Below are 26,040 nucleotides of genomic sequence, written 5' to 3'. Positions count from 1 at the left end.
GGGGATGTGGAGAGAGAATGGAAAAGGTACTGAGTGTGGGATAAAGGTTTTAGGACTGTCTGCTAAAGCAGTGATTCACAACTAGCATACTTAAATATAGAAAATAATGGTATTGCCTCATCCAACTGCCAGATCAATTCAACTATGAATGTTTGTTGTTTTTTTCTTTTTTAATAAGAATTAGCAGGGTAAACTTATTTTAAATAGGGGATTGCCCTTCCCTAAAACAGTATTTTTCCTGATGGTAGAATTAACATACATGTATGATAGAATATTTAGTTAAATGTAAAGAGGAAAACAGTAATCACTCATAATTTTTCCAACCAGAAATAAATAACATTCCTAACATTTCAGTTATTCAGTATTTTTCTACACATATTAAAAAACACAATTTGGATTTGGGACATATAAACTGTTTTCTGATTTGCTTATTTTACTCATATTCTGAGCATTTCCATGTGATTAATCATGTATTAATGAGTTTCATGTGCATTATTTATTTTTCCAAAATACTTATTTTGGTTCCAATTTTTTACTATAATAAGTAACACTATTAGCATAATCATTGTTCAATCCTCTGACCAGAAAGAATAATATGTAAATTCCAAGAAATAGAATTATTAGATAAAACACATTCAAAATTTTGATTTTTAGTTTCTATTTTTGATTTCTTCTTTTTTGAAATATCCAGGAAACAAGTGGACTTCTTTCTATTCATTTCTGAGAGAAACTGTATTTTCTAACAGTTTCCAAAACATCTCTATAAAACAATTGTCTTTAAATAAATGTGCTTTATAGGCTTTGCTGCTCAAGTCATTCATTAAAACAAAGTATTGACTATGGAACTTGTGATCAACAAATAATAGAGTGAATTTTTACTAGCAACAACAGAAAAAAACTGAACTATATGAATGTATAATTATATTTTATATGTATAATTATATATATAATTATTTACCTATATTTTTACACATATAATTATATTTTGTCACACCTGTAATTTGTGTTAGTGTTTGCATAATATACTCACATTTAGTGCAATTATCTATTGTGATTGCTATGTAAATATTGCTTCACAATCAGATAAAAGCATGAAATAAACGATATGCTCACAGAAAGATTAAAAAATTAATTTACTGTAAAGTAACCCTGAAGGCAGGAAATTTCTCATGTGTGACTTTCTCTATTTTTTAAATAAAAGGAACTGCAACTTGCCACATCTATAGAAACATTGGGCAGCTTCTTAAAGTTAAAACATTTTTAAAATTTTTAAATTTAAGACAGTTTTTAAAGTTTCTTAAAGTTAAACGTATATTTGCCATATGAATCACCCTTAAGAGGGAAAAAGTTATATTCATACAGAAACCTGTATGCAAATGTTTATGGCAAGTGTTATTCATTATGGCCATAAACTGGAACAAATCCAGATGTCTTTTAACTTGTGAATGAATAAACAGACAGTGATACATCCATAAAATGGAATCTTATTCATCAATAAGAAGGAATAAACTACTAATTGACACAACAGGGATGAATCTTAAATGAGTTTGCTAAGGTGAAATAAGCCAGACCCAAATGCTACAAATTATATGACTCTACTTATATGGCTTTCTATTTAAAACAAACAAACAGAAAACAAAAACAAAAACAAAAAAACAATAGAGACAGAAAAGAAGTCGGTGGTGACTGTTAAGGGTAGGGATCACAGGAGGTGGTGACTGTTAAGGGTAGGGATCATAGGAGGGGATGACTTCAAAGGTGCAGAACAAGTGAATTTTGGAGAAAATGGGACCATTCTGCCATGACTGAGGGGTGAGGATGGATACATAACTATGCATTTGTCAAAACCCATGGAACTATAAACCACAAATAATGAATTTTAGTACATGCAAATTAAAAAAAAAAAACAAACCTCAACCCTGATTTGCAGTGGGGGTGGAGGTTGGGGACTCAAATAATATATAAATTGCAGCAAATGACCCTAACTGTATTACTGAATGAGATAGCCGCACTGAAGGGAGCAAGGAGAAAAGATATGCCCTACCTTCAGAAAATAATATTTTGACTGAATATTATTAGACAAAAAGACAAAAAGACCATACACAAAACGTTCACTCTTATTAGTAAATTTGTTTCTCGCAGGGGTATAGGTTAACAATTCTGAAACTAATGTATGGGTATGCTAGGGTTAAACAATAGGGAACTGTGATGTAAATGAGATCCAATTTTCTCACTGTCTGAGAATGAAGTTACAAATGAGGACAGCAGAAGGCTATAATGAACCTTGTGGTGTTGGATGGCAAACAGGGGTATGGTAAGAATCAGCTTTTTAATATGTACATATAGAGGCGGACACAGAAATAAATACAAGTGTATGTTTGCATGGATTAGTATACATACAGACAGTTCCAAGCTCTCTCTGCTGAGAGAGCCCAAACTCCATAACACCCTAGTAGCAATGGGAACACCTAGTACCCAGATCTTTGTTTTTAAATACGTTCTGCAATAACAGGGATGGGGTTCCCGGATAAATGGTTAATTCCAGCCTGGGACAGGAAAAATGCAAGATGAATTTGGAGTATCTCATGGTGCTAAACAGTAAGGAAGTGTCCAAGAAAAGAACACATGACATGTCAAAATGGCCAGGAGCCAACATGAATAAGCTCTCAATGACCAAAGCTGGAACAATTTGAGCAACAACAAAAAAATTAATAACAATAGTACTGATTTATAACCCATAGAATACAACAAATATCCATTAGTCCATACTGACATAAATTATTGAATAAATAAATTCAGGAGAAAGACTAGCTTTTCTTTACAGAAGAATTTCAGTTAATAATTATGAAAGTAATAAGAGAAATAGAAAATCACCATTAGAACACCAGAATAAAAATTGTTGTGAGCAAGATCCACCTCTGGATCCTAAAATTAGAGGGCAAAATTTGAAGAAAAACAGGATCTTTTTACAGTCTTGAAATATTATCTCCCAAGATGTTTATTAATTATATGTGGAAAAATCCAACAAACACCACCTTAGCCAAGTGATCAAGGTGAACATAACCAGTAACAAGAGACAAGGACATCATATGTCCCTTGATATTTTACACTGAGAAGGGTAGACTGCTTCCAAGAAATTCTTGCCAAAGATTCAGAACCTTATGAAAAAATCATCAGACCAATACAAATTGAGGATCATTCTACAAAACACCTGACCAGTACTCTTCAAATATGTCAAGGTCATGAAAGAAAAAAAAATTGCATCAGATCGAAGGAGAGTAAGGAGATATGAAAACTCAATGCAATGAAGGGTACTTGATAGGTTCCTAGAGCAGAAAAGGGGCAAACATTTTTTTTTTAAAGATGCAATCTGAATGACGTTTATAATTGAGTTAACAGTTTGTATCCACATTAATTTCTTAGTTTTGATGAAAGTACCATGGTTATGTAAGATTTAACATTAAAGTAAGCTCAGTGAAAGGTATTTGGAAAAATATTTGTATTATTTTTGCAATTTTTCTGTAAGTCTAAAATTATGACAAAATTAAAAATTAAGGCCAGGCACAGTGGCTCACATCTGTAATCCCAACACTTTGGGAGGTCAAGGTGGGTGGATCACTTGAGGCCAGGAGTTCAAGACCAGCCTGGCCAACATGGCAAAACCCAGTCTCTACTAAAAATAAAAAAAATTAGGTGTGGTGGTGCATGCCTGTAATCCCAGCTACTCGGGAAGCTGAGCGTGAGAATCACTTGAATCCAGGAGGCCGCAGTTGCAGTGAGCCAAGATCATGCCACTACACTTCAGCCTGAGAGACAGAGTGAGACTCTGTCTCCCAAAAACAATAAAAATTTAAATTTAAAAAGAGAATATCAGCATAACTGACGCTGTACTTTATAACTTCCTTCTCTACCTATTTCACCCATAACCTCCTTCTCGCCTTCTCCATTGCCATCGCTGCCTGATCTGCTCTGTTCTCTTCTCATCACATATTCCACTCGCCTCCAGTGACTCACACAAACATAAAGCTAGCAAGTATCTTGGAGACTGTCCAGTGTCTAATGCCTTCTTATTTCAGGAAAAGACGGTGAAGGCTACAGAGATCAAATAACATGATCAAAATCCTTTAGCTAGTGAGTGATGATGCAAGGGTTGACCACAAAAGCCCGAGGAGAGGGGACAAAAGAGTCACGGGAAGAGTTTTTGTGTGACTTCGTGTTGTCCAGGTGCCAACCGTATGTTTTGGGGCTCAGGAAACGAAGTGAAGAACTGAGTTAAATAGAATAATGTTCACTTTGGTCTATACTGAACGAAGTCTAGTTTCAATTCAGATAGGACCGATGAATGCAGGACTTTGGGCATCTCAAAAATTTTACAGCTGTGGGGAGAGATTTTGCACCCCAGGCTGGGAACATAACTATCACAGGAGCCATCAGTGGCAGCCAAAGTAGTATGGGGTGTTCCTCAATGCATTTGGTGTAATGGTCTGAAACAGCATACCAAAAACACTGTTTCTAAGTACATGGAAGACACTTGCTAGGGAAATAGATGGGAAAGATTTTTTTTTTCTTTCATAATTGAGATTTTATTGGATGTGGATCAGTACAGACACTTAAATTTGTACACAATTCTTAACATACATACCGAAAATCTAAAAAGCCATGTATTGTAATTCTTTTTTAAAGTTATTCCAGCGACTTTCCAGCTTAAAATTTGGAAGCAAATTTTCCTTAAGAGGCTATCAATGTCTTCACATGTTGATAAGCTGTTACATACATTTCACCAATTCACAACTGAATAGCATATACACTACATATTCAAATTTTTAATCTTTTACAGCATAGTAACAAAGTTATTAGGAAAACAGGACTACCACAACCAAAGATCTTACAGAGTGCACACAATTCTGACAGGGAGAGCCATGCTCAAGGAGTGGTTTTTTTTAGAAAACAATTCTACTAAAAAACAAGGGAATAGAAGTAATTTAAAATGTTCAAGACATTAAATGCAGGACTGACTTCATATTTCCATTTAATATGCTTTGTTTTATAGGATATAAAAACTAACCCCCCATCTATGGAATGTTAAGCTGACACCCGAGACAGTCAAAGCCTCCCATAATTCAATATCCCACACTATTTTCTGGTTGTGCCAAAAAAAATAAACAACCAGCAAATGATTTTACCTCTAAAAAAAAAAAATAAATAAAAGCATTTACACTTATAAAATGGGATGAGGTGGGATTCCCTCCTTCTTAAAAATGTTTCTAGAGCTACTAAAAAACTTGCATTTACAAAATAAGTGATAAAAATATTCCTCTGGATTGTAGAAGAAGGGAGTCAGGGACCGCTGATAAGACATGGTATACTGTATTAATCAGACTTGGTTTCTTTCTCTCCTGCTTCATCAGAGGCTGGACTCTCCTCAGTTTTCATTTCCCCGTTTTCTGCCGTTAAATCTTCTTTAGTTTCTTGGTTTGCCACTTTGGCCTGTTTTCCCTTTGCTCCCCTTTTCCCTTTTGTTTGCACTTTTTTGCCTGAAGATTTATCCTTCGCTGCTGCCTTTTTCAGCTTCGCTTCCACTTTTGCAGGAGCAGGTTTAGCTGACAACCGCGCCAATTTCCTCTTGGGCTCTTCCTTGGTGGTCCCTTCATGACCTTCCTTTTGGGCATCCTGGTGACGAGGAGGGCGCATGCCAGGTGCCTGCAGGCCTCGTCGCACCGAGAGCCTTCGCGAAGCTGGGCTGCCTGGCTGCTGCCGCTCCTCCCACCGCCTGAGCTGCTGAGACCCACCAGAAAGCTTCTTAAGAAAACCTGTGGCCGGGCACGGTGGCTCACGCCTGTAATCCCAGCACTTTGGGAGGCAGAGGCGGGTGGTTCACAAGGTCAGGAGTTTGAGACCAACCTGGCCAAGACGGTGAAACCTCGTCTCTACTAAAAATACAAAAATTAGCTGGGTCTGGTGGCACATGCCTGTAATCCCAGCTACTGGGGAGGCTGAGGCAGGAGAATTGCTTGAACCCGGAGGCGGAGGTTGCAGTAAGCCGAAATCGGCCACTGCACTCTAGCCTGGGTGACAGAGCAAGACTCCTGTCTCAAAAACAACAACAACAACAACAACAAACCTGTATTGTGGGTGAGCCAGGCATCGTAGCTCACGCCTGTAATCCCAGCACTTTGGGAGGCCGAGGCGGTGGATCACCTGAAGTCAGAAGTTCAAGACCAATCTGGCCAAGATGGTGAAACCCCGTCTCTACTAAAAATACAAAAAATTAGCTGGGCATGGTGGCAGATGCCTGTAATCCCAGCTGCTCCGAAGGCTGAGGCAGAAGAATTGCTTGAGTCTGGGAGGCGGATATTGCAGTGAGCCAAGATTGCGGCATTGCACTCCAGCCTGGGCAACAAGAGTGAAACTCCATCTCAAAAAAAAAAAAAACAAAAAACAAAACAAAAAAAACCTGTATTGCCCCCAAAATATCAATACTAATGCCAACGTGACCTCATTTGTCCTCATTAGCTGGTGAAGCCTGACGTGCATTTGCGGACAACAAAGGAAAAAATAAACCATGTGATAAGTACAGAATTCGAGCTATGCATGAGGATTTGTATGAGTATCCAGGAGGAGAAAGGCAAGGAAGCCCCGCCTGCAATCCAGGTAAGCAGAGTAAAGGTTGTAAGTACAGAAAATAGATAACAGATCTGAGAAATATTTAGAGGTTAAATTCCATGGTATTGGCAATTGTAGATGACAAAGAAGAGGAAGGGCTCAAGGGTGAAGGCCAGATTTCTACCTTAGGAGATGACAGAGTGGGTGATTCCACTTATAACCAACAAAACAGAAGCATTGGGGTTTCTGAGGTGATAGTGGTGCTGAGTGTAACAGACCTAAGCAGCTGACTTTAAGGCAAGGGACCATATTAAGGTTTCTCAAACTTGCCACTATGAACGTATTTGGCCATACAATTATTTGTTGTGGGCATTATACAATATTTAGCAGCATCCTTGGCTTTAACCTACAGATGCCAGTACCAACCATTCCCCCTAGATGTGACAAAACTAAAAATATCTCTAGACATCGCCAAATATTACTAGAGGAGACAGAATCTCTCCCTGGTTGAAAATCACTGAGGCAAAGAGGACTGAGAAAGAGCATTCCAGGCAGACAAAACAGTAAGAATAAAGGTATGTGACAGAAAACAGCACAGGCGTTTAGAGAATAATAAGCAGTTTCATATCACTTGCAGCATGACACCCAGTTAGAAAGAGATAAGAGAAGGGTACTGTTAGGCAAAAGCCACTCACAAAAAACCCTGAATAGCTTATTGTGCTAAATATTCACCACTTGGCCGTCCAGGTCTCTGCCACCTGCTCTGTCCCCCAGGAGGCTGACTTTTGTGGGTGGCATCACAGAGAATCTCTTGCCCTTTGACTAGCAGTTAGCTTGGACCAATGGGAGGCACTGGCAAGAGACTGGAGGGTAGGAGTAGAGAGAGGTGGGGTGTTTATCCCCAAGGCTCCCTCTCTGCAGGTCTGTGATATGGCAAAAGCTACACTCCCCTAAGTTTACCACACCTTTCCAAGGACGCCTCCTTCTTGGTTCCAGCTCTCATTGGATTCTAGCTATGCCCTTCCTTCTACACATCTCTCTTACGACCCAGTGTGGTGAAACTTTTATAATGTTGCTAGCTCCCAAGTGCCTCACTAGGCCTTTTAGTTTCTTTTTCCCTGCCAAAACCACTGTAAATAGTTTATTAGTTTGTCTTCAGATACACCTTTATGAGTATGGCATTTGATTCTTCCCAGAAGCCTAATACAAAGCAAATACTAAAACTTTATTCTAGGGTTGATGAGAAGCCATTCAAGATTGTAAGCATAAATGTAAAAAGGCTAGTTCATAATTTTATATTTTTAATCTCATAACTGTGAGGAGGATAGATTTCAGGGGTAAAATATTTGCTTCAGAAAAACCATTGAGGAAGATTTACCAATAAACCAGGTAAGAGATGATGATTATCTGACCAGAATAAAGGTAGTAAGTACAGAGAATAGATGACAGATGTGAGAAATGTTTAGAGATAGGCCTGGCATGGTGGCTCAGGCCTGTAATCCCAGCACTTTGGGAGGCTGAGGCAGGTAGATCACATGAGGCCAGGAGTTCGAGACCAGCCTGGTCAACACAACAAAACCCCATCTCTACGAAAAATATAAAAATTAGCCAGGCGTGGTGGTGCACATCTGTAATCCTAGCTACTTGGGTGGCTGAGGCCCGATAATTGCTTGAACCTGGGAGGCAGAGGTTGCAGTGAGGTGAGATCACGCCATTGCATCCCAGCCTGGGTGACAGAGGGAGACTTTGTCTCAAAAAAACAAAACAAAAACAAGAACAGAAGAAAAAAAAACATGTTAAGAGGTTAAATTCAGTAGTATTGGCAATTAACAGAGGGTCAATGCCAAGGAAGATGAAGGAAGGGCTCAAGGGTGATGGCCCTTCTATCTTAGGAGATGACAAAGTGGGTAATTTCTATCTTGGGAGATGACAGACTGGGTGATTCTGCTTATAACAAACAAAACAGAAGAGCTGAAGCTTCTGAACACAAGAGCAGGAGAAAATTTACTGAGGAAAAGAATAAGTCAGTTTTCGCCAGGTTGAGTTTGATATGTCTGTGGGACATCCAAGTGCAGATGTTCAGCAGCCTGTTGCGTATTCAAGCCTGAAGCCTGGAAACATGCTCTGTACCTTAGGTAGATTTCGGAATCTCAACTACAAATGGTTGTTGAAATTTCAGGATTGGTGTTAGGGAACACAGGGATTCAAAGAATGGGCAGAGAAAAGTTGGTTGTAAAGAAAACAGAGGAGGAATGGCCAGAAATGTACATAGAGTCACAAACGCGTGTGCTCAGCTCAAATGCCAAAAAAGTGAAGAGTTAGAAGAAAGGAGTTATCCCCAGCACTTTGGGAGGCCAAAGCGGGCGGATCACAAAGTCAGGAGATCGAGACCATCCTGGCTAACACGGTGAAACCCCGTCTCCACTAAAAAATACAAAAAAAAAATAGCCAGGCGTGGTAGCGGGCACCTGTAGTCCCAGCTGCAGACGCCCGCTACCACCGGAGGCTGAGGCAGGAAAATGGCATGAACCCAGGAGGCGGAACTTGCAGTGAGCCGAGATCCTGCCACTGCACTCCAGCCTGGGCAACAGAGCAAGATTGCGTCTCAAAAAAAGGAAGAAGAAAGGTGTTATCTAGATGGCGAATTGTAGGAATATCAAGTGATCTGGGTGCAATACTCCGTCTCCAGTTAGGGGCTGTATAAGAGCTATTGGATTTGGCACTTTTCGTACAGATTCGTTATAGGTATCAACAATATGTAAATTTTCCAGCACAGTGACTAGCACATGGTAAACATTGGATAATTTTTAGTTAAGTTTTCTAAAACCATCTACGAAAGTTCACACAATATAAACAGTAAGTACTAAATGTCAATTTTAAACGGTAATTAGAAATTTTATAAATTTTATTATAACTTATGATACCAACTTAAGTTAGAAAAAAAATTAGAAAAGGCATCTAAAAAATAAAGACTTTACCACTTCGGTGAACAAGTGGTCAGATTAAGCAACACTTCATAGGCTGCAGACTTCTAGATAAAGTTGGATCCTACTGAGTAAAACAACAATATCTGCAGCAGCTGAAGCTGAGGGAGATCTTATCAAACAAAAAGTGGTGACTATTTTATGGTAAAGTGTATAAGGCATGGCCAGTTGGAAGATTCTCCATAGATATAATGACTCTAATTCTTTAAGACTCTTAAACATTATAGACCAGGAAATGCCAGTGTTAATATCTGTAGGGCTGATAAAATCTGTGCACATTTTGAGAGTATTTACCTTTTGATGTAAACCTAACTGGCACATGACTTCCTTGGATATACAGGGTTTTCCTTCTGCTTTCTTAGAAGACAGGCAAATGAGCAGATCCCAAGAGCCCAGATCACCTAAAAGCAAAAGAATATTCAAAATAAGTAAGTTTTCATCAGATACTTTAAAGGCAATATTTAATTCTTCAGATTAAAAAATGTAATTATTTAAATTCTGAAACAAGTAAATGATCTCAAATATACTTAAGACTAAAAGTAAAATAACTAAAATTCAACTTTTTAAATTTTGGAAGTTCTAGTATTTTTACATTTAGTATTTTATTCTATAGAAAATGTAATTGTCTATATTATACATATTATAAAATTCATTTAAAAGACATTATAAAATTATTTTAAAATATTGAAATTAGAATACCTTAAATCACTTATTTTAAAAATTAATAAAGTCTTTTTTTGTAGATTTGGGAGAAAAAATAATAAAATCTTTTAAGATAGAAGAAAGCTGTGAAATCAAATAATGATAAGAAGTGAAAACATCAAATATTTTGTTCTGGGCTTAGATATTCCCACTATTTTTCATAGATCTACACGTCAAACATCAAATTTACTTTTGTGATGTTTCATAAAAAAAATGTTGTAATAGACAGAAAATAAAATTCAATGAAAATTAAAATGACGGGTTTTGCATAAAAGAAATTTGTAATCTAGTTATACACAGCAGAGTTCAGTTCAAACTATGGAGTATAACACGGATGAAAGCAAATGATATTTCAGCTACTTCACCAAGGACAAAGCCCTTTGCCAATAAATCATAGTAACTTGCCAAAATAATCTCAGAAGGGTATATTCTTGCCTAATCTCTAAACATTTTAAAGTTAACATTTGTGTGTATACATGGGTTTATTTTTCTTTATTCACTTTGATTTATATATATTTCTATATATCTATATATCTATATCTATATCTATAGATATATAGATATAGATCACATGCCCTACATATAATTGGTGCTTTAAAAATATTTCTTGACGGATGCATGAATAACTACCCCTTGAGAGCATGGTAAACACATTACCTCATGGAGAAAAAACAACAATAAAAGCAACAGAAGAAATGTATTTCAATTTTTAATGTTATTCAGAGACAATATAGAAATAGGTATCCCAAAAATAACCAGGAAAAAACCCCACTGGGTAATGTGTAAATGGATTGGTATTACTTAGGAAATAGTCTTCATTTTGGATGAAAATCCAATTTAAAAAACAATTTCTGTATACATTGCCTCTTTTGTTGATCAGTCCTGAGATAAATATTCTGAGTAATTATTTATGCCAGACCTCACCAGTCATCTCCTGTATTATGTCTAGTAGCTTCTAAAAAGCTACAAAGTAACCAACTTCTTTAAATGCCTCTCTTTTCAAATTTTTCAAAAGACTTTCTCACTTGAGAAGCATAATATTTCCAAAGAAAGGCTTTATGAGAAAAGTATTAATAAGGAAGAGGGATCTATGAAAATTAGAAATGAAATTTCACTCCCCATCAATCAAGTCCTTTTCAATTTCACAAGTCTTGTGCTGTCTGGGCTACTGGTTCCTCTGTTTTTAATTGTCCTGTTACTAGAAGGGAAACCTTTCTGCCAAACAAGGAATCCAGGCAATTGAACTCAAGCTCTTATCCTAGAACTTCTCTGTTTGCTTGATGTATCTCAAGATGCTGGAAGATAGCACAATAAGGCAAAGGGGCGAGGAGAGGTGCAGCAGTTGATTTGGGGATGAGAGAAATCTCATCATGCAGCAACCATCAGGCCTTAGGCTTGCAAGATCTACCCTGCTCCATACACTCTCACTTTCAAGGAAAGTTCCCATAGATTCCTATAGACAAAACCAAATACTATATGATGAATCCAATACTTTATTTTAAACGTGCACCTGGCTTTTTCATCCGAATTTGGATTCAAAGCGAAACACAAAGACTGTTTTATTCTATATCATTTCTAGCCCAGGAAAAACTAGAACCCTAGAAGAAACCTCCTGTCATATGATTCCCAACTAAATATTTTAAGAAGATAAGGATATGCAAAAAGGGATTTCAAATCATGACCTGCAGCGTTTTGGTCTCAGAGTAAGTTTTATATTCCTCTACGTCTAAAGCATACCCTTCTTCACTATTCAAGGCACATGCACAATTTCTAGAGTTGATGGAAATATATATTTAAGCCATAAATGTTTAAAATGGGAAGACACATTTAACTAATTCAAAGCATTGAATTTATTAAGAACCTTCTATGAACAGGACATTGTACTCAAGGTATGAAAGTAAATAGCAGAAAAAAAAAAAAAAGAGCAGAAAGTCACCGCCCTCAGCAATCTCTTTGAGGGATCTAAACATTAAAAACAAAGTAGGAGAAAGTAAGATAACTTACAAAGCATTACACAGCTTTTTGGCATTCATAAGGGTGACCCCCTCATCCCTCAAAGATATTTAATTAATATTTTTAATTAATAATTTAAAAATACTGTACAGTCCACAAATCTCCTCTAAAAATGAAGTAAAGTGTAACTGAAATTTCAAGTAATATCTTCATACACCTTCTTCACGAATGCTTGCTGGCACGGTCTAAAAATGCTAATTGTTTCCACTCAAAACCCCCACTGTTACCTGCACTGAATCCCACCTCAATGTCCCCAAAGCTATTTCCTAGTTAAACATTTAGTAGACCTTTTCACTTTGTCTTCATTTCTATTTCCAACATTAGAAGTCAACTCCCTCCCCTGCTTTCCAAAGCCCTTTTTCTTTTCTTAATGAAGTTTCACTTGTTTCATGAGAGCTACTATGTATTAAAATTTAGTTAAAGAAACCCTAAAGCCACACTGAAATGTAGAAACTGGGCAGAGATCAAAGCACTTTCACTATCTAAGTAAATCACATTGAGAAGTTAGCCTTGGAGCATTTGGGATACAAATTGGTACCTCAGCACAATTACAAATTACTAAATAATGTGGGGCTTTGGAGCCACATTTCACAGCTGAAAGCATGAGCATTTAGGAGGCAAATGCCCTAGGTCTCCAGCAGAGATTGCAAACTAAAAGCACACAGGCAAGTCAAGCCCTCAGACGGGATACATTTGGCCTGCACAGCGTTTGTTTTTTGTTTTAAGTATTTGCCGAAATGCAAATGTCAGCTCAATTCACATAGAAAATTCCAATTTCAGCCTTTATTTGAAAACTTGGAAGCTCTGGTAACACTGGGTCCATATCCTACAAGGCAGTGACTGGCTGGAGCCACTTCCCACATGTTCTCCAGTTTGCCATGGTCTCTTACCCCCACACCTCTTACCCTACCTCCTCTGCTTGGGCTCTGTCTCTAGTAGCAGCACACCATTCTAGACCTGGCATAAAATAACAGTGTTCCAGGTTTCCATGAGCTGACCATTTGACAAATTGGTGTTCTGTGCATTAGCTTTTAATGAATTAGAGTTGTTCATTAGATAAATTGTTTTTATTAAGATAACATCAGGCAAACTACTATTTGGTTAATTGGCCCTAGAGGGATGTTTGAATATACCCTTTGATCTCTAGATTTATCATGCTATTCCATAAGATTGGGGAAGGTCATTCAATTCCAAGGACATTTTGTTGGTTACATTAAAGGTGGCAAGGGCTGCAACTTAGCCTCTTAGGGTTCCTTCCTTTCAGAGCCTGGAAAAATCAAGAGTGGTCTCTGATCATCTTTTTTTTCTTCCATCTCTTCTTCCCAGTTGGAGTGCAAAAGTGGCCCAGAATCTGCTCCTACCTGGCCTTGCCTCATCTCTTTTTCATTCACACCCTCTCGTTACGCTTTTTTTCCATGTTGAGCCTGTCTCAAGGCTGTTGCCATAGTTGTAAATGGCCTAGGACAGGCTCTTTCTAAGCACTGGCGTAAACGCTCATTGTTTGTGTCTTTCTCGATGTGCCTTTTCTGCACCGAGAAGGTTGAGATTAGAGTAAGAAGTGCTAAGACATCAGATTTGTGTTAGCTGAAAACAGGCAAAGCCCCTGGTTAATTTGGATGATGACTTCTTAGGTTCTCCTTGCATGGGGAAAAGGACAACTCTATATGATTTAGCCTTGCTCTTTAGAATACTGCATTAGGATTTGGGGGCCAAAGCCACTACAAATAAATTAGTAGTAGAAGTAGTAGTAACAATGATGTGAACAGCTAATAGTTCTTCAGAACTTACAATGTGCCAAATATTGTTCCACGTATTTGTATTATCTCATTTATCCCATACAACAATCTATTTGATATGATTATTCTATTTTTTACAGGCACAGAAAGGTTAAATAACTTGCCCAAGGTGGCCCTTCCAGTTAGTGGTGGGAAGAGAATTTGGATACAAACAACTAGCTCTAGTGGCCATGTTCTTGAACATTGCACCATTATCTCCTTTGAAAACAGGGAAGCAACAAAGAAATTTAGCTATTGATGCCTTACATGTATTAATTTATGTAATATTTCCAACAACCCTGTGGAGTAGAAACAATTATTACATGTTATTACATGTACTTTACAAGTGAGGAAACAGACACAGAAATTATCCAGCTCTAGCCTTTCTCTCTCACTGTCCAGTGCATCTGTTTTTCTTTGGAAGCTCGGAGGAAGAAGTAACTACAGCAGGTATAACTCAGATATCCCTAGACCCTCACCTAGGTATTGTGGCCCATCATACTATTGGCAGTACCACTGGTAATCAAAGTTAAATCTTCCTACATAAAAGGAGCTAGTACTTACCTCACAGGTACTCAGGAACTAGAAATATGTACTTGGCCTCTACCTATTTTTGAAAATATATCCTTAAAACTTTTTAAATTTTTTTTTAATGGTTAAAATTATTTCTTTCTCTGTTGTGGAGAAACCAGAACTTCCTGATCAGGCTTATCAAGGTCTTAAATAGAAAGGTCATAGCGTATAATTCTAGGAAAACAGGATGTGGATGCTCCAGTCCCCATCTCAGAATGTGAAAAACCTACAGGCACCTCCCAAACACGCGGAAGCAAAGCTGCTGATAACACGAATCACTATCATGCCTTCATAGTGTTATCTCTGGAAAAGACAAAAACTCCTCAGACAATTTTGGAAGGAGACGTCAGGGTCCAGATCAATTAATTCAGATATAAAATGTCACTGACTATGGTTTTTATCCTTCTCTAAGTGTTCTCAGAAACCAGCTAACATCTGTTCCTGTTAAAAGTAAGAGCAATTTTTAGAGGTTTTTGTTTTGTTTGGTTTTAAAATGAAGCATCTGCCCTAAGGAGTGAGGCTGCCTTTAGAATATTTCCAGTTTCTCATAGACAGGCTGCCATAAAGCAAACACTCATTTCCTGGCTCACAAATGACCTCCTTCACTGATAACATCTGCAAGATCTGTAATTTAATCCAGAGAACAACAGAGAAATCTGAGATAGCATCGTTCATATTAGCATCAAATGCTGTTTATTCTCAAGGAATGACAACTTTGATTTTCTGGCACACGTAATAAAAATCTAAGAATATTAAGTCTATTCCTGCTTTATTATTCTGCATAGTATTTACGACCATCTCACAGATTTTATATATATATGTATTTTTTCTGTATTTGTTTATTATGTTTCCCCCAATTTGAAACTCTGCTCCAGGAGGGCAGAGACTATATCTATTTTGTTCACTGCTAGATTCTCAGTACCTACAATAGTGGCTGAAATGTAAAGCATTTGCCACATATTTGTAAAATGTATAAATGAGTGAATCAGTGAATAATTGCATGTGAACAGCAAGCAATTATAATTAAATCAAAAGCAAGTATATTGAAATGCTATTCTATAAATTAAAAATAGAATAATAGTAAGAAAAACCTTAGTTTTTTAAAAAGGAAATAAATATAATTTTGGTTCTTAGCTGATAAGGATAAAAAAGGAGAAATAAACATGAGAAGAACAAAGTTAATAATTCATTGTGCTTAAATTATAAAAACAAATGGGAGATTCCAGTGCTTTACATATTGGAAATTTTCTGTAAACATTTACACATTAATCTGAGGCAGAACAGATTTATATAGTTTGGAAAATAAACATGTCCGAGAGCTTCTAGAATACAAAGCTACAAAAGCCAAGCCTCATTCACTTATTCACAATATTAAACTATCATATTCCATAAGGATACAACAAGGATGATTTCCTGAGTTTTTTTCCTTTACGGTGAAGTAGTAAAGGTGTTTAATTTTTTAGTAATTCATAGTATTCCTTTACAATATAATATGTGAGGATATTTTATCTGTTCACTGTTCATTTGTATTACCCTTCTTTTCACAATTAAATTATAAAATCCCTATTAAATAACAAAGTATTTACCTGTATCCATCCTTTATCAGGATTAGTGCATAGTATTATGTTCATGAGTACATTTTTAGCTTATTGATGATAAATTAGGGTCTATACTTGATTCCACCACAAGATTAGTTGGATATAAGTTAATCATTGCAAATACCTTTATCTCCTCCCAAATTTCTCAAGTTGCATTAACCAATTCCTTACTCTGCACTCTTCATGTAGCTATGGAACAGTACCATAGCACCCATAATTAATTCTATTTATGATTGCTCTTTAAGGACAAGAAACAGTCACCTTATTGTTTCTAACACTGACTATAGTAGACACTTAGTAGATGTTTACTGGGTTGACTATGTCAATTTTCAGAATTAAATTTAAGAGAAATCATATGTACGGAATCTTGAGATCCTAAATGAGCTATACAACATGGCCACAAAATCTAATTAAATTTGGTCTCTTCACCTCAAGTGGCTGGTCATGGGTATTTACTTGCTATGCTTCTGGCTCCATGTCCTTTAAGGGTTAATGAAAATGTTATGTTACACAACAGAGAAATTTTAAACCATTCTCTCCATGAATGGCCTAAACCCATACTAGGGGTCAGGCTTTCCTGTCCTAATGTCTACCCTCTTTCTGCCCAACAAGAGGTTGTAAAGATCAATGAGAAGTAATAGTATCTGTGATGAGTTTTGAGCTCCCCAAATTTTTCTAAGCTACTCATAAGTTCAAGAAAGTGACATTACCCTAAAATTTTGCAAAAGAAAAGATTTTTGCTGTGAAGAAATTTGCCATTTAAAAAAGCATAAAAGGAAATAGATGAGTTTACTCTTGTGAAATAAATCCTTTAAGAAATGTTCACTTTAGAAAGCTTGCTAAAGTTCCCTGCTAGTTTTTTAAAATGATTTTTTTAAAAAGGTGTTCATGCCATTTATGTCATCTTCTTTTGAAGTGTAACTGACTATACACATGTGTGGGTACGTGTGCTTACATTTTTACTGCTTTCAAGACTATTGTCTGTCTGGGACAACACTATAGTTACTGCATTTTACCAAATTTCTAAATGTCTGAAATGCTCAGCAGCTTAAAACACCTTAAAAGATATTAACATTGCAACAATTTAAAAATCAATAAAACTCCCATTGCAAAATGTTGGTTTATAATACCATTCTCCAATAAAAGGAACCATGTTGTTGGAGGAATGACTGATTCAAGGGTTGGGGCAGGAAATACACAAGATAAGCCTAGACTGTTGCAGTGTCAGAAAGTAAGAAAGTGCTCAAAAACAAACAAGCAAGCAAACGAACAAAAGCAACAACAAAGGTACGTCAAAGACACACTGAAGTCAACGATTAGAGCTGGAGCAATCTGGACAACTAAATAAATAGAGTAATATTGAATTATAAGCTAAAGTAGAAAATAAATATCCATGAGCTCATAATCGTGCAAACAACTGACTGAATAAATAAATACATAGTGATGAATACACAAATATCTCATGCAGAAGAATTCCAAAACAGTTATGCAGCTACTCTGCCTCCAAGGAGGTAGAGCATAAGTTCTTACTACTTTAGTGTGAATGGCACATGGTGACACTTTTCCAAATAGTTCAATATGGAAAGAGGGAATAAAAGAATAACTTTATAGTGGAAAAACCTAGCAAACATTACCTCAGTCAGATAATCAGGTTAACATGAACAGAGCTAAGTCATGTGGGTTGAAAAACTCTTGACATGACGTGATAAGGATGATGCTTTATCTCTGTGTTCACACTCCTTCAAACCATAACTCTAGTCTAATCATGAGAAAAACGTCAGGCAAATTCCCAGTGAGGGACATCAAAATAGCTGACCAGTTCCTCTCAAAACTGTCAAGGTCATCAAAAATGGAAAGTCTGAGAAACTGTCACAGCCAAGAGGCATGAGCTGGATGAAACACAATGACTAAATGTAATATGGTATACTGGATGGGATTTTGAAACAGAAAAAGAACATTAGGTGAAAACTAAGAAAATCTGAACAAAGTATGCACTTCAGTTTTTAAAAGTCTGAATAAACGAATTCTCCAGAAGAAATAAGATGATGATTGTTACGTGGTGGTAACTAGACACAACCTTTCACCTATTAATTATATATCTCACCAAAGTATTTTATACTATGAATGTTGTATCACAAAACCAATCAACATTATAATGCTGAAAGTAAATTACTTTTTATGCAACATGCATTCTTCCACAAATAAATTCCAATTTTAAAAAAAATTCAGAGGACTGAAAAATAGATCAAATTTGGAGTTGAAAGCCCCTTCTTAATACATGCAGCTCCTCACATGCCTTAAGGTAATAAAAGCCATCTACAGCAAACCCACAGCCAACATTATACTGAATGGGGAAAAGTTGAAAGCATTCCCCCTGAGAACTGGAACAAGAAAAGGATGCCCACTTTCACCACTTCTATTCAATATAGTACTGGAAGTCCTAGCCAGAGCAACAGACAAAAGAAAGAAATAAAGGGCACCCAAATTGGCAAAGAGGAAGTCAAATTGTCACTGCTTGCTGATAATATGACAGTATACCTAGAAAACCCTAAAGACTCATCCAGATAGCTTCTAGAACTGGTAAATGAATTCAGCAAAGTTTCAGGATACAAAATTAATGTACACAAATCAGTAGCTTTGCTGTATACCAACAGTGACCAAGCTGAGAATCAAATCAAGAACTCAACCCATTTCAAAATAGCTGCAAAAATAATAATAATACTTAGGAATATACCTAATCAAGGACGTGAAGGACTTCTACAAGGAAAACTACAAAACACTGCTGAAAGAATTCATAGATGACACAAACAAATGAAAACACATCCCACGCTCATGGATGGGTAGAATCAATATTGTCAAAATGACCAAACTGCCAAAAGCAATCTACAAACTCAATGCAATTCCCATCAAAATATCACCATCATTCTTCACAGAACTAGAAAAAATAATCCTAAAATTCATATGGAACCAAAAAGGAGCCGCATAGCCAAAGCAAGACTATGCAAAAAGTACAAATCTGGAGGCATCACATTACCTGACTTTAAACTATACTTTAAGGCCATAGTCACCAAAACAGCATGGTACTGGTATAAAAATAGGCACATAGACCAATACAACAGAATAGAGAACCCAGAAATAACCCCAAATACTTATAGCCAACTGATCTTCAAAAAAAGCAAACAAAAACATGAAGTGTGGAAAAGACACCATATTCAACAAATGGTGCGGGGATAATTGCAAAGCCATATGTAGAAGAATGAAACTGGATCCTCATCTCTCACCTTACACAAAAATCAACTCAAGATGAATCAAAGACTTAAATTTTAGACCCAAAACCACAAATATTCTAGAAGACAACATCAGAAAAACCCTTCTAGACATTAGGTTAGGCAAAGACTTCATGACCAAAAACCCAAAAGCAAATGCAACCAAAACAAAGATAAATAGAAGGGACTTAGTTAAACTAAAAAGCTTCTGCACAGCAAAAGAAATAATCAGCAGAATTAACAGACAATCCACAGAGGGAAAGAAAATCTTCACAATGTATACATCCAACAGAGTACTAATATCCAGAATCTACAAGGAACTCAAACAAATCAGCAAGACCAAAACAAACAGTCCCATCAAAAAGTGGGCCAAAGACATGAATAGACAATTCTCAAAAGAAGGTATATAAATTTCCAACAAGCATATGAAAAAATACTCAACATCACTAATTATCAGGAAAATGCAAATCAAAACCACAATGTGATAACACCTCACTCCTGCAAGAATGGCCATAATCAAAAACTAAAAAGAAAAATAGATGTTGGCATGGATGTAGTGAAAAAGAACACTTTTACACTGTTGGTGGAATTGTAAACTAGTACAACCACTATGGAAAACAGTGTGGAGATTCCTTAAAACCCTTAAAATAGATCTACTATTTGATTCAGCAAACCCACTACTAGGTATCTACCCATGGAAAAGAAGTCATTATATGAAAAAGATACTTACACAAGCATGTTTATAGCAGCACAATTTGCAGTTTCAAAAATATACAACCAGTCCAAATGCTCATCAATCAATGAGTGGATAAAGAAAAAAAATATATATATATATATATACACACACACACCATGGAATACTACTCAACCATAAAAAAGGAATGAAATAATGGCATTCACAGCAACCTGGATGGAACTGGGAGACTATTATTCTAAATGAAGTAACTCGGGAATGGAAAACCAAACATTATATGTTCTCAGTAGTATGTGGGAGCTGCTATGAGGATGCAAAGGCGTAAGAATGATAACGCGAGGATTTGGGGAAAAGGATGGGGGATGGTGAAAGAGAAAAGACTATGCATTGGGTGCAGTGTACACTGCTTGGGTGATGGGTGCACCAAAATCTCAGAAATCACCACTAAGTTACTTATTCATGTAACCAAACACCACCTGTTCTCCAGAAACCTATTGAAATAAATGTTTTTAATGTATGCAGCCCCTCAAATCCCTACCTTTCCTTTACCTTTATTACTATTTCCCTCTAAATTTAACAACTCCTTTGGCATTTTATTGACATATATGGTTTTAACTATTGCTTCTGTCATTGGCTCACAAATTTACATTTCTTAATCTTTCTTATGTTTCAAGAGGCATGTCCAGTAATACTCTAGAAGAGATGCCCTGCTGAAAACGTGCAAATTTGAACCCATTATCTCCCACCAAAAGACCTGCTCTTCCTCCTTTTTATTTTTTTATTATTATTTTTTTAAGACAAGGTCTCACTCTGTCACCTAGGCTGGAATGGAGTGGTGCGATCACGGCTCACTGCAGCTTTGACCTCCTGCACTCAAGTGTTCCTCCTGCTTCAGCCTCGTGAGTAGCTTGTACTGCATCTGCACACCACTATACCTGGCTATTTTGTAATTTTTTGTAGAGACGGGGTCTCACTATGTTTGCCAGGATGGTCTAAAACTCCTGGGCTCACACAATCCTCCCACATCTGCCTCCCAAAGTGCTAGGATTACAGGCCTGAGCCAATGTGCCCAGCCCTACATTTTTTTTAAATCATCAAAGCTATAGCCACTCTTTCTCAAACTACAAGGCATAAGGACATCTTCAACTGGTACTCACATCTCATTCCCAAATCTTATTAATTTCAAACACCATCAATTCTAAATTTTAATTTTTAAAATATTTCCTGGCCTTTCTAAATCCTATCCTATTCTCTAAATCTAAGACATCATCTCTGCAAAGTCTTCTAGCTAGTCTCCCTGCTTCTAATTATTTTTCTTTCTAGAATCTATTTTTCCTCCTATAGTCAGAGTTATTCTCTTAAAATACAGATCTCATCCTTGTCAGAACACTACAGGTCAAATTCCTTAGCAAAGCAACCAAGTCCCTGCACATCTACTCCAACCCAGTCTTCCAGTCTCCTTTCCCTAGAAGTAGCCCCTCCCTACCACAAACACTCCTGTTCTCCAGCCACACCTGCCTTTTTTTGGTCCCTGAAACTCCAAGCTCTTACAAACCTGTATGCCTCTAGTATGGAGCTCATACTACTAAATGCTCTTCCCTCCAATATTTGCTTAAGAAATCATCCTTACACGCCAAGTGTTCTACTTGTGGCACCTTCCTAGGTCCCCACATTCAGAATTGCCCATTTCCTTTTCTGTTCTCCCATAACATTTTATTTCTGCCCTTAAGACTGCTTCTATTTTACCTGATATTACATTTAAACATGTATAGCCTTGCTACTCAGAAATGCTCCATAGAGCTACATTGTCATGACTTGAAAGCTTGGTGAAGATGCAAATTTTCAGGCCCCATCTTTGACCATACCAAATCAGAATTTGCCAGTAAGCTCCCTAGATGATTGGTATACACAAGTAAGTTCGAGAAACACTGATATACACCTCTGCCCAATTGTTCTTTGAAAGATCTCACCTTTGTAATGCTCCCTCCCCTACCCACACCAATTATAGGGTCCTACATATAGCTCTTACTTAATAACAGTGTGTTGAACAAAACTTGAGTGCTTAGTGTTACTTATAAAATACTTGATGTCGGCCAGGCACAGTGGCTCACACCTGTAATCTCAGCACTTTGGAATGCAGAGGTGGGCAGATCACGACGTCAGGAGTTTGAGAACAGCCTGGCCAACATGGTGAAACTACATCTCCACTAAAAATACAAAAAATAGCTGGGCATGGTGGTGGGTGCCTGTAATCCCAGCTACTCTGGAGGCTGAGGCAGGAGAATCATTTGAACCCAGGAGGCAGAGGTTGCAGTGAGCCGAGATCATGCCATTGCACTCCAGCCTGGGCGACAGGGTGAGACTCTGTCTCACAAAAAAAAAAAAAAAAAAAAAAAAACCTTGATGTCTGGCTATAATAATGTCCGCCTTATAATCCTTGTTTTGAGTTTGATGCTTTATCTTGGCTTCTTTTATTACTTGTATTACTTGAGTATATAATATGGCTTTTTGATAGACATTCCTTATGCCAAATTCTGCAGAACAGCAAAAGAGGTTTTAGTGTATAATTAGCATTATGACACTTCATTTAACCAAATATTATTCCTTCTTCCTGTTCTACTAAATGTTATTTTTCATGACTTTTGTGAAATGCAATGAATAAAACCTCATCATATCTGGGTTAACATTGTATAATGAGGCATTGGGGATTGTGAGATGTCTAAGAGAGAGGAAAGAACCACTGATTTCTAATTTATTTCAAGAATAAATCCACATTAATTCAGCACAGATGAGAATTAGGGCTTGAGAAAATATAATTCGCTAACATGAGAAGAAGAATCAACTGTTTCTCAATGGCTTATTACTTAATGTCACAAGTATTTTAGGATTACACATCTCCTATTCATAAGCATTATTTTCAATAATCTTTGGAGATTTATTGAATCCAACCATAACATTACTGTGAGATATTTATGAAGAAAGTCTTATCTTCCATTTTAAAATCAAACAATAGATAATCTAATGAGCTTGTTCAGGGTCATTTCAAATAGAGGATATGAGGCATAAAACTCAGACCTCCCAGGAATGATAATACTCACATTTTGGGCATGTTACAGGGATAGTGAGTTGATATTTGTAAAATGTGTAGGACACTGTCAGTATTTGATAGCTTTATATAAGCATTTATTTAATGAATAGCTAGGTAGGTGGTAGGTAGATACAGGCAGATGAATCCTACATCTAGGTGATGAACTTTCAAGTAACAAAATGTGACTTCTATGTGTCTTGCCAGCCTATTATTAAGGCTTCTGAACACAGTGACATAACATAGTGTCATGCAGAAAACACAGGAAATAATAGTCTTCTCTTCTAACCCTGACCCACACCCTCATGTTTCTTCAGCAGGCATTCCTCCCACAGAAGGAAGAAATATTAACCTGACAGACACTCAGCAGTGGTTTCAATCTAAGAAAAAGAGAGGACCTCAGAGTAGTTGGCCTCAGTTAAAATGTATGTGTATTACCTAGAACCAGGCTCAGCAGTTTCCTCTTATTTGCTAGAATAGGTGACATCTTGAGCCCTGAAATATGATGGAGGAAGGTACATTTACATGAGTAAATAACAACAAGCTCCAGGTGGTAGGTGCTACCTGGTAAGCCAGGCCAAGTCTCCTTGGATCCTAACGTGTATGCTTTAGATACGGAGGACGCTGGGTAATAAGTAATCAGGGCTGTCGCCTAAGACAAGTTTCACCCACTTCACAATTTTCCTAAAATTGGCCCTGTTCCCCGCAGCCAAGGGTATATCAGAAGTGTCTCCTAAGGCTAATAATTCTGTCATCTATGAGATGAAGAATATTTAGGCCAATGTGAAACTATGCCAAGTACTATTAAACTGCATCATTCCTATGCCTCTAAGAAGTGTTTTTGGCCGGGTGCAGTAGCTCACGCTTGTAATCCCAGCACTTTGGGAGGCCGAGGCGGGCGGATCACGAGGTCAGGAGATCGAGACCACGGTGAAACCCCGTCTCTACTAAAAATACAAAAAAAAAAAAAAATTAGCCTGGCGTGGTGGCGGGTGCCTGTAGTCCCAGCTACTTGGAGAGGCTGAGGCAGGAGAATGGCGTGAACCCAGGAGGCGGAGGTTGCAGTGAGCCGAGATCGCACCACTGCACTCCAGCCTGGGCGACAGAGCGAGACTCCGTCTCAAAAAAAAAAAAAAAAAGAAGTGTTTTTGTTTTTTTTTGTTTTTTTCCTTTTTTTTTTCTTTTACTTCAAGTTCTGGGATACATGTGCAGAACGTGCAGGTTTGTTACGTAAGTATACATGTGCCATGGTGGTTTGCTACATCTATCAACCTGTCATCTAGGTTTTAAGCCCCGCATACATTAGGTATTTGTCCTAATGCTCTCCCTCCCCTTCCCCCCCACCCCACCACCCGACACCCTGACAGGCCCCGCAGTATGATGTTCCCCTCCCTGTGTCCATTTGTTCTCATTGTTCAACTCCCACTTATGAGACACACGGTGTTTAGTTTTCTGTTCCATGTTAGTTTGCTGAGAATGATGGAGAAGCACACTTTATCTCACATATTTTAACAGGATTATGCCAAATCATAGTTTCATTTAGTATCATAACATTAATTTTCTACCTTTCCAGAAATGCTTAGAACATAATTTGCTGTTTTTATCTCTAATTGTTTACTACTAAAAATCTGTATAGCAATCTTGCTTCTTTTGTTTGTCCTTATTTAAAATCATTTTTCCTACTTCATTAACATTATTAATTTTAAGATTTAGGTATATACTTTATAATGTTTTGATGCTTTAAATTCTATCATATTGGTTCCCAAGAATAAGATTGTTGGCTTAAAAGTATATTTAAAGTTGTATAGATATTTCCAGATTGCTTTCCCAAAAAAAAGGCCATAATATTTCACATTTCCACAAGCAATGTATGAGAGCTTTCTTTCTCAGAATCCTCACCATCAATAGGTGATATCACTAATTTTAGGTTTTGCCAATCTCATGAACATAAAGTAATACACTATATTTTAAATTATCTTTCCTTAAGTTTTTATGAGGTTCAGCATCTTTTCTTCATTTTGTCGTTTAAATTTGCTTTTCTGTGAACTGTGTATTCATATATACATAGTATTAAAAGTTTTACAAATAAAATTATTTTAAATGTATTTAGTCAATAATATATTTTCAATTGATGTGCAAATCAAAATTTTTATTAAAAATAGAAATTTAGTGTCATTTTTTAATCTGATGAGATAAATATCCAATACTGAAGACATGTGATAATGTCTAATACTGAAGACACATAGGGCATCAGCACTGTTGGTGGAAGCAAAAACAGAAACCATCTTTTTGTAGAGAAATTGGCAGAGACTGGCTGGGTGTGGTGGCTCACACCCATAATTCCAGCACTTTGGGAGGCCAAGGCGAGTGGATTACTTGGGTTTAAGAGTTCGAGACCAGCCTGGCCAACATGGTGAAACCCCATCTCCACTAAAAATACAAAAATTAGCTGCGTGTGGTGGAAGGCATCTGTAATCCCCACTACTCAGAAGACTGAGGCAGGAGAATCGCTTGAACCCGGGATCGCGCCACTGCACTCCAACCTGGGCAACAGAGCAAGACTCCATCTCGAAAAAACAAAAAAAGAAAAAGGTTGGCAGACAGGCCCACAGTTTTAATATTTCTACCCATTGATGCAATAATTTTGTATTATAACTCAAATCTCTAAAATATAATATAAATGAATATAACAGCAAAGTTGTATTTTATAGCAACAAGTTGAAAAAATCTAATTATCTATTAAGAAG

At 37.1% G+C, this 26,040-nt stretch overlaps 1 protein-coding gene and 1 pseudogene across 1 annotated transcript in view; both read right to left on the bottom strand.

Annotated features, from left to right (window-relative positions):
* Positions 1–26,040, bottom strand: part of CPED1 (cadherin like and PC-esterase domain containing 1) — a 314,315-nt gene that overhangs the window by 245,204 nt on the left and 43,071 nt on the right. Inside the window, exon 4 of the mRNA XM_055283806.1 lies at positions 9,882–9,988. Within this exon, the coding sequence (XP_055139781.1) occupies positions 9,882–9,988 (107 nt within the window). The remainder of the gene's footprint in view (positions 1–9,881; positions 9,989–26,040) is intronic.
* Positions 5,229–5,669, bottom strand: LOC129484942 (non-histone chromosomal protein HMG-14-like; annotated as a pseudogene).

The sequence above is a fragment of the Symphalangus syndactylus genome, chromosome 6 (assembly GCF_028878055.3).
Source record: "Symphalangus syndactylus isolate Jambi chromosome 6, NHGRI_mSymSyn1-v2.1_pri, whole genome shotgun sequence".
Classification (NCBI taxonomy): domain Eukaryota; kingdom Metazoa; phylum Chordata; class Mammalia; order Primates; family Hylobatidae; genus Symphalangus; species Symphalangus syndactylus.
This window is presented reverse-complemented; position numbering and strand designations above follow the sequence as displayed.